This window comes from Copadichromis virginalis, linkage group LG12 (genome assembly GCF_057382275.1).
Source record: "Copadichromis virginalis isolate Kocher_CV1m ecotype Utaka linkage group LG12, C_Virginalis_male_GT1.1, whole genome shotgun sequence".
In the NCBI taxonomy this organism is placed as follows: domain Eukaryota; kingdom Metazoa; phylum Chordata; class Actinopteri; order Cichliformes; family Cichlidae; genus Copadichromis; species Copadichromis virginalis.
Genome location: NC_140629.1, coordinates 10,886,854 through 10,896,818, shown reverse-complemented (window position 1 = coordinate 10,896,818; position 9,965 = coordinate 10,886,854). Strand labels below are relative to the sequence as shown.

At 40.5% G+C, this 9,965-nt stretch overlaps 2 protein-coding genes across 2 annotated transcripts; one reads left to right on the top strand and one right to left on the bottom strand.

Moving 5' to 3' along the window:
- The first annotated feature begins 208 nt into the window (after nucleotides 1-208).
- On the top strand, nucleotides 209-7,821 carry dph7 (diphthamide biosynthesis 7). The gene is made up of 10 exons (XM_085474700.1): nucleotides 209-251; nucleotides 565-732; nucleotides 2,633-2,766; nucleotides 2,837-2,924; nucleotides 3,518-3,612; nucleotides 3,712-3,869; nucleotides 5,816-5,888; nucleotides 5,974-6,039; nucleotides 6,119-6,291; nucleotides 7,146-7,821. Exons 2-10 carry the CDS (start codon nucleotides 601-603, stop codon nucleotides 7,544-7,546), a joined length of 1,320 nt encoding a protein of 439 aa, XP_085330826.1. The 5' UTR covers nucleotides 209-251; nucleotides 565-600; the 3' UTR covers nucleotides 7,547-7,821.
- An 888-nt stretch (nucleotides 7,822-8,709) lies between these two features.
- mrpl41 (mitochondrial ribosomal protein L41) lies at nucleotides 8,710-9,852 on the bottom strand. The gene is made up of 2 exons (XM_085474699.1): nucleotides 9,772-9,852; nucleotides 8,710-9,313 (listed from the first exon to the last, which is right to left on the bottom strand). Exon 2 carries the CDS (start codon nucleotides 9,296-9,298, stop codon nucleotides 8,891-8,893), a length of 408 nt encoding a protein of 135 aa, XP_085330825.1. The 5' UTR covers nucleotides 9,299-9,313; nucleotides 9,772-9,852; the 3' UTR covers nucleotides 8,710-8,890.
- Between the last annotated feature and the right edge of the window lie 113 nt (nucleotides 9,853-9,965).

The window sequence follows — 9,965 nt, the reverse complement described above, 5'->3', positions numbered from 1 at the left end:
GGACATATACAGTTTTCATACCACATGAAATAACTCTGTCTTATACTTTTTAAAAATATATATATTAACTCTTTACAATACCTTTATTATTGATTGAACTCCTTTAACAAAAGAATGTATCCAAATACAGGATAAATAAACTATCTTTTGTTCTTAAATAGCAATTCCCCACTTTGGCACCTAAATACACCGTGACGCTCAGAGATGACGTAAGGACGCTAAAAGCGTCGAGTCTCAGGGCTGGCACACATGTGAGTTTTGTTTGTTACGTGTTTCTCTGCGGTTATTCGGCATTAAACTAAACTAAAAGTTACTTTAAATGTTCATATACAAAGAATGTGTATATGAACGTTAGGAATACGGTATACGAATATGCTATAAATCTCTGACTGGTGACATTTTGGCTCTTGTGAGGCTGCAGCCAGTTATTCATAGCTTGCTAGCTAGCGACCAAAACATTTTGTTACGTTAATTAAATTTAACTAAAAATGCTTAAGATGTCGTGCACTAGTTTACTGTCTTTTAACAACTGAGTCGTAACAGGATATATTTTGGAATTTGTAGCAACCCGTGGGATAACGGTATGCACATCAGGTATTCATGGCTTGGAAGTCGAAGACCCGCAGTCTACAGGTGTTCGACACGGAGTTGAGCGCTGACGCGGTGGAGTGGTGTCCTGTTTCACCCAACCACAGCATCCTGGCCTGCGGCACGTATCAGCTACAGAAAGGGGTGAGATTACATCCCATTACCTGTCATGGGAATAGAATTGTATACAAATGTCTTTATACCCTTCCTTCGCTTAAAATTATGAGAATTTGGTCCCGTGTACATTGTCCACCTGTTTTGGCGGTGTTTGGATCACCGGATTGGATTGCTAAAAGAGGTTTGTGGCTAAAATGCTTATCTCCAGCGCTGGCTGTAAGCATTTAGACCAGATTAGTAATAAGTAAAGAAGCCAGAGAACTCTGACCACTATGTTAATTGGTTTGTTAAAAAAACAACAACAAAAAAGTGATGGCTTGTACAATTGATGTCAGCTGACAAGTATAATATATAAAGCTTCAGTGTTTTACTTTGAATCATTAGTAGTTAGTATATTTTATCATTTAAGTCAAGTCAGGAATAGATATTAATGTGGGCTGTGATTTATTTATTTTTTAAATGGTGGGGTTATAGATTTACCCAGTGTCTGGGCAGAAGTTCCAGTTGTTCACTTACATGGACCTAAAATCTTTACATTTTTTGTATATGTATACAGTTCCAGTATTTGGTTCTCATATTAAACATGGACAACATTTTAAATAATGAGGTCAGTGTATGTACAAGTAATCCTAGTCTTCAGACTGGGACTTGGTTTGAGTCAGTTTTCTTTTTCCAGTCATGGCTCTGTAAGCTATAGCTCTGACTGTGAGTGCAGAAGAATTGTGTGAAAGTAAGCTTAAAAACAGGATGGTTTTAAAGGCAGAGGCGTTAAGGAACTTATTTCAGACTAGGGCTAAACTGCACCATAAGATAAATATGAGCAAAATAAAGGGTTAGTACATGCTAACAGTAAACCTTACTCCAAACTAGGAGATATTGATATTTAAAAAAAAATCCGGTATTAATAGATTGGCCCTTGCTCCCCTTAAATAAAATGTTTGTTGCAGTCTTTCCTAATTACCTTAAGCATGTTCTCTAAGAAATTAAAACGCTTTCATATTACGTCAGACAGCTTTTTCATAGTTTTCATGTGACATCACATCTATTCAATTTAGGTAAAAACCCTACAGTATTGGAGAGAAAACCCCCTAGAACAATCCCCTATAAGTAAGCACTATATGATGGTGGCAAAGAAAAAAACCTTTTTAACAGGAAGAAACCTCTGACAGAAGCAGCCTCAGGGAGAGGCAGCTGTGAAAGGAAGCAGAAGAGAAAAAGGAAAGATGAGGGCAGACTGTGGGAGAGAGAAGATACAATTTAATGACATGTGGCAGTGGCATATAAAACGTGTGCGGGTTGAAAAGAAGTGAGTTGAGAAGAAATCCTCAGAGTATCACAGGAAGCTCCCCCCGATCCAGCCCTACCTGATATGCTTTATCAAAACGGAAAGTTTTATGTTCAGTTTTTAGAGCAGAGGGTGTCTGTCTCCTGAATCCAAACTGGGAACTGGTTCCAAAGGTGAGGGGCGGGGTCGTATTTAAATATGACAGGGCCTTATTAGTTAGTATGTAAGGAGAAGGATTGTAATGCAAGGTATTCCTCTATTGCCTGCTAACTCTTTTTTTTTTTTTTTTAAAGTTGGTTTCCTCCTCTTGCTCTAGTGCTAGCTGGTAATTAAAGCAGACTCACTCAGAAGCCGCTCGGTTTGCTTACAAATGCTGTATAGGCGTATGGCATTACCAGCACACGGACTTAACTTTGTTATACAGGCACACTGGCCCAGATCACAGCAGCTAATTTAAACTCTCCCTGGAAATCATTTTTGATTACATTTATGTCATCTAACTTAAAAAAAAATTACACTGCTGCCCCAGAGTGCTGCATACATTTTATTAATAAAGACTTGGTAGCCGAATGAAGCAACCAGTGGAGTTAATGAGGACCCACTTTGATGTCTGCTCTGTGTCACTCTGCTCTCATGTTGCAGGGAGGGGAAGAAGATGCCACCCCGAGCAGGATCGGTCGTCTCTACCTTTTTGAATTTCGGCACGAGGGACCGATGTGCCCCCCTCTCACAGAGCTGCAGCGCATGGACACCGCAGCCATTTTAGATTTGAAATGGTAAGAAAGCAGATTTGGTCAGTGTAGCTTCGGTTATTTCCCTCATATTCATTGTTATGCGTGTTCATAGGTGCCACGTGCCTGTGTCAGACAGAGCAGTGCTGGGGATGGCAACAGCTACCGGGGAGCTGCAGCTGTACACACTGTCTCGCAGTCAGGTGAGAAATGTGGCATCAAAAGATTTAGACAGTGGCATGTGGGGCCTGTATTATGAAGACATCTCAGCATACCCAGAACATTTTTCCATTATCTGGATTCACTTAACCCCATCATTGGTAGTCAGGATAAAAAGTTACACAAAACTGGTTGTCAGCTCACTAAAGTAACCGAGGCTTTCCTGATCTAACGACAGAAACATGAAAGGGGCAGCAAAATCTGTCCAATCACAGTATAACTTTTCTTTATTTTTTACATATTTATTGACTTTTATAAATGTAGATATGGCATTATTTATGGTTAATATCAGCTGATTTATTGGCCCCAAGATCAGTCGAGTTTATGATTTTGGTGTTTCATTAATTTTGCCTGTATTTAACAGTTACTAAGTTTAGCACACTAAAATACGCATTAAGGCCTTGATTGCCGTGTAACGGCCACAGACAGCTTGAGCTGCAGTGCATGAGCGCAGCAGCTATTTTAGATTCAGGCTACAGGAAGGCTGCTGTTTTTATGCCTCACCTCTAACTGTGCATTCATTTGTTGTTTTGTGTTGATGTTGTGGTGTGCACTCATGAATGTGTGTATCCAGTAGGAGGGTAGCCACAGTCTGCAGTCTCTCAGTAGTCTGGAGGTTGGAGCAGAGCGGCTGGCTCTGTCATTAGACTGGTCCACTGGAAGACTGGACAGGTCAGCTTATTGGAGACGCTACTACCTCCATAAAAGAGCCAATGTCACATGTTGTGCAAATATCATTCATGTTAATACCTCACCCTGTCGTGTCAGCAGCAGTGACGTGCGGATTGTGTGCAGTGACTCTGCAGGCTGCATCAGCGTGCTCTCTCTGGCTGAAGGTGCTTTAACAACACTGTCTCAGTGGAAAGCCCATGACTTTGAGGCCTGGATCTCTGCCTTCTCTTATTGGGACACACAGCTTGTGTACTCTGGTAACATATATCCTGTCACTCTTAAAAATTAATGTGTTAATTGTTGCAAGCAAAGAAAAGCGTATTCTAGAATCTTACGTATCATTTGCATAAATCCAAATAACTGTATTTTTCAGTAAGAACAGGAAACCCATCATAGCAGGTAGGTTTGAATAGCTTTTTTTGTTTTAAAAACTCTGTTTTGTATTTACTTGGATTGGCTCTGTGATTTAAAAATAAAATATTCTTTGATCTAAAACATTTTTTGTTTAGTCCATCTTTTTCTGCAAACAAAATAACGGTTAAATACTAATTAGGATTTAATTAATAATTGGTGAGTGGCATCTTATTTGCTGAAATCAGTCAGTAAAACTGATATACAACTGTCATGTGAAAAATAAAGTAAGTACATCCTATTTCAGTTCTGAGGTTTCACATATGAATCCTTTTCAGCTTCTAATATGATAAAATTATTACCTCAGATGAGCAACACATGCCATTATTTATGTATTTGAAACTAAGCCAAAATCCAGAAGCAGTGAGTAAAACCTTAAGTGCACCTCATGATTCAGAAGATTGTAGAACCAATTTTAGCAACTGTAGCTTGAAGTAATAATTTTCTGTGTGACTTCATTAGTCTCTGACATTATTGTGGATGCATCTTGCCCTCATTCTGCTTTACAGCTTTACTGCAGTTTATTGACGTTTGTGGGTACAGCTGTCTTAAAGTCCAGGTTTCTTTGGGTTGAGGTTCTTTGCGCAATTGCAACGTCTGTTGTATGACAGCATTTGGTCCAGAGTTTTAGCTGTTTGACTCCTCTGTGTTCTTTGGTATACAGAGGAGTTCATGGTCAAGGTTCCCAGGTTCTGTGCCTGCAAAATAATCTCAAATCATCATCCCTCCACCACCACAGCTCCACGACAGATGGTATGAGTTGGTGTTTCACCTTGACCAAATGCTATTAAGCTGCTTCAGTATGAGATGGTATTTGTACTACTATGCAATGTTTGGTCTTCACCAAATATGGCACTGTGCATTATAGCAAAATCTCTCCAATTTGGTCTTGTATGTCCAAAGGTCATTGTTCCTGAAGTGTTGTGGTTTCCTCAGATGCAACTTCATAAACCTAAGCTATATTGCGGTGTGTATTTGTTTTTGGTTTTCTTTGCCCTTTCAAATGAGACAATGTTGTTCAGTCTGATTGTACTGTCAAGAAGTTTAACATTTAACATGCTAAGTGAAGCCTACATATTCTGAAATGTAGCGATTTTCGGAGTTTCACTCGGCATTGCACAGTCTGACTTTGGGGTCAATTTGCTGGGATCGCCACTGTTTGGAAGATTCGTATTTGTCTTCAGTGTTTTCCACTTGTGACTAATTATTCTCACTGTAGAGTGATGGATTTGAAATTGTTTGGAAATGGCCTTATAACCCTTCCAAGTTTAATCAATAGCAACAATTGCTCCTCTAAGTTCATTGTTTACGGCTTTCCTGCTGGGCCTTGTGCTAACACACGAGTGCTCCGGACCAGAAAACTGTCAAGCCGATAATCAGTATTTGATTATCGGCTCCTGGCTGATGATTGCTGATAATTAACAGCCTGAGTAGCAGCCAATTAATTCCCGTGGAAGCATATTGTCCTTGGTTTTTCACACATCCCTTCTGCATTTTGGTTTATTGTTAAATAAATGACACAGTGTAATATGCCATGTGTTGTTTATCTGATGTTGTACTTACCTATTGTAACCTCTCCTAAGAAGCAGATGATATTTTTTGTCCTTGTATATAAAACCTTAGATTTCAGATATGGTGTACTTTATTTTTTTTATCATGACTTTAAATCATACATATGTGCCACCAATTTGTGTGCCTTACACGGGTAGTTTGTGAGCTCACATTGATGCTGCCTCTAAATCGGCCATCTAAATATTCTCCTGTGCTGTGTCATGTGTTGTTTTCTCACCAGGTGGTGATGACTGTAAACTGAAAGGTTGGGATTTAAGGATCGGTCCCTCCAGCCCCACTTTCATAAGTAAAAGGTGAGGTTGATAGTGTATCAGTTTTCATGTATATATTCCATTTTGACAGTGTGCAGACACAAATTTATGTTGTTTTCTTTCAAAGGCACTCGATGGGTGTGTGCAGTATTCACAGCAACCCTCATCGGGAGCACATTCTGGCTACAGGCAGGTAAATATCCTGATGTTGAGCTGTTGTTGTGTAAGAGTTGTATACTTGTTGCTCCTCTCACGCACTTCTCCTTCCACAGTTACGATGAGCAGGTTTTGCTGTGGGATGGCCGAAACATGCGGCAGCCCCTGAGTGAGACTCCATTGGGTGGTGGAGTGTGGAGACTGAAGTGGCATCCCAGCCATCAGCACCTGCTGCTGGCAGCCTGCATGCATAATGACTTCCACATCCTTCACTGTCAGCAGGCTCTAGGTGTGTTTGAATAAGTGATAAACAATAAAATGGTCGCTCTGAATTAGACCAGCTTTAGGCCTGTGAAAACACAGTTTTCACCTCACACTTTGTGGTGATTCTGTCTCTCCCATTGGACTGACAGCCTGCGTGGGCTCTTGCCTAGTTTAGCTGGTTTGGACTCCAGAGACCGGTCTAGTTTCAGCTTCTTAAATATGAGAATTGTTTGACAATTGTCTAATTATAATTGATCTTAGCCGTCTTTTTAGCTTCTCAGAGCGGAAAGGTAGCTTAATGAACTCATCATTACTATTTATAGATACTGCACAATTTGAAGAAATTAAGCAACAGAGCATATACCTTTTTGCTTTTTTTATAGGCTCTTTAAAAACGATGGACTAGAGTCCAGGCCTGAAAAGGCAAACCATGTAGCATTTTAAACCTGCATTCTTTCTAATGGCCAGCAGGGAGCCACTCCTTGTCGTGAAAAGAAGTCTGACTCTATAAAAATGTATGGGAAAATGAGCATACTGCTCTATAAATCTGTTGCCTCACGAAATGCTTTCCTGATGACATTCTCTGTGTCCTCAATTTCTCAAATCAAACATGGACACATGTCCATGTTTGCCAAGGGGTGTGTAACACACACAAAAAAAACTGTCTGAAACAGATGGATGCCAAACACGCCAAAATGGTGTTTGTGTTTGATAGGAAAGATTCTGTGAATGGTGCTGGCAGTGTAAATAGCTTTGAATGGTGAAAGGCTTCCTTCTCTACCTGAAACATCAGTAGACCTCACATATTGTACAAATGGTTGTTTTTACCAGGAGAAATCTGTGGGGGGTTTTAATAACTTACTGTTTGTTTACTTACAGAGGGCAGTGCAGGAGCATGCCCCATTGTAACCTCATACATCCTCCACAGTTCCTTGGCATATGGAGCAGACTGGTCCAGGCTGTCCCTGGAGGACCATACTGCCTGTTCCCCGCCTGCCACAGAACCAAAGGAAAGCCCTGCAGAGAACCGAGGACACTTAAGGATTCAATATGAATCTCCCACTGCCAGCTTTGACACTTCCCTGGAGGACGATGCTGGTCGATACATCCCAGAGGGAATTGCAGCACCTCAGACCTCCCCTGCTCCAGTTCCCACCCTCAACCCTGATGAGGATGCTCCCTCACTGTCCTGCCTGCTGGCCAGCTGCTCATTCTATGACCACATGCTCCACGTGTGGCGCTGGGACTGGATGCCAGACCAGGCTTTACAGGAGTCATAGCAATGTTGACACTATTGAAATCTAAATGTATAGCCTGACTACAGCAAGAGCATGTCATGCTGTTATTCCAGTCACTGTTTTTATCATGAAGATTCCTATACTTTGGAATGACTTATCACATTATATGCAATTAGCAAGACCCTCTATTTTCATAGTGACACTGATTTTTTTTTTTTAATATAAACTTGTATTTAAGCAAAAAAAAAAAAAGAAGTTTATAATCCTCATACTCGTGTGTACTGTAGCTACAAGCGCAATACAACCATTCACCTACACATGTTCTTTGTTTGGTTTTTTTCTTCTTTAGCCCAGACCAGCTGCAGGGTCGTGTGAGGTGGTTGTTGTGGGGCTAAAATAGGGTCAAGATGCCCACTTGGCAAGCTGCATCCCTAAAGTTGAATCAAAAAACATAGCAGCTAATTGTTAATGTTAAGGAGCAGGACAAAATATCAGAAATGCACCCATAAAAATTATAACAGGCCATGTTGTTTGTCAGGTGACTCTCCCCTTGAAGGGAGAATTCTGTTTGTTAGCACTTAGCAGTGTAGCATCCAGTTTTCAAGATATTATTTTGGTGGTTTAAATCAAGTTGATTTAATTTTGGTGATATTCAGGTTAAGATCACACCACATGCGACAATCAGTAATAATTTTATATTAAGTGAGAACACAAATATAATACTGCACAAACCTGTTCAAGAGGTTCGGTTCAGTTTAGTGACTCCAGTTAGCACATGTGAGCCCTAACCCACTGCAATCGGCTACAGCTGCCTTCATCTGAACTAAAGCGGCCACCCTTAGAAGTTACTCGTCTCAATGTAGAGATATAATGAACCTACCTACAGAACAAAACTATTTGTACCAGACTATAATTATGCTTTTTAATGTTGTTTATTGTAATATGAGTCTGAGGATTGATTCACTTTTAGCCGGTCTCAAGTGGACATTAGAGTACAGGTAAGTGCAATTTTAGGTACTTAATGGCCTGAAAAATAAAGCAAACTATTATGTGGTAACTGAATAATTACCACTGTGTTTAACTTTGAAATATGTCACATGTAGCTAGTCTGCATATACCCTTGAACAAGATCACCAGTCCCTCAGTGAAGACTCATAACTTAAAAAAAAACAGGAGCTCAAACCATTATAATGAATATCTGACAGTTGTGCAGTATTAATCATGCTTTTTGTTTTATTTTTCCAGGTCATCAAATAACAAAACCTGTAAGACAAGGCCTTTTTCCTGAACAGTTTATGTAGTAGTTGATTTTCTAGAAGGGGCCCTCATCAGTTGATCTGCAGCTTTCAGTCCCCAGTGAATCAGCGAGTCTTTGGAAATCCATCATTAACGTACATAATTCTTTGGATAGAGCTTGAAGAGCTTCCCCTCCTGTGTGGGCTCAAATCCATACTTCACTAGCTGGTCTTTGCTGAAAGTGCCTGCTTCCAAGTCCTGTTTGATCTGAGGAGCCACAACTTCATCGAACAGACTCTGTGCTGTGAGTGGAGGTTCTGTTCCTTTCGGGGCACGGTATGAGACATATGGTCTGAGTTTGAATCCCTCCAAAGGAGGCACCACAAACTCCGGAATCATGGCCCGAATGGCTAGAAACTTGGAGCTGGGGAGATTCCGTCCAGCGGGCCTGGCGCCCCTGCCTTTATTATGAGTCCTTGATCCACGCTTGCTCGTGAACTCAGACATCCTGTCAGCACCTCGCACCAGCCCCCTCATCAGCGTGGATAACACACCCATGCTGGCACAGCCTTCCTACAGGACAGAAGAGAGTAAAAACAAAAGCGTTGATTTTAATAAAGAGTGGGTATACACCACCTCATGAAATAGCCAAATACACTGCCAGGGAAGATGGACAAAATCCTGTTAGAATATTGACGATCAATACACAAAAATTACTTTCATTTTTCACTTGGTAGTCAGGTAACAGTGATGCTTTACTGTTCAGACTGCACTCTGGGTTAGGATTAGGGTCAACATGCGTTACATTACAGTTTAGTAAGAAACCTTAAGTGCTGATTTCTGTAACTTGTTCACTGGTTAGCTTGCTAACTAGCAAACAACTTAAATGATAGCTAAATGTAATGCTGCTTTCGAGCTCATAATTAATTTCAGATAAAATTCTGGATATTATTTGAATTTTCGATGAACTGCAGATTCAGAAATTGTTACATTCATATTTATATATCTATAAAATATTCGACTTCACTCACCTTCACCACACCGTCAGCCCAACGCTATCGAGCTGCTTCACTATCTAACAAACTGTTTGGTGATTGGACGACATTAGGCACCATCTACCAATCAAAATACGAGATGCTTGTTTCGCTGCCAGTGATTGGAGGTACGTCATTTAAGACAACTACGCAGAGCCCATGAGTGGAGAAACAGCCCTTCAAAATAAAAG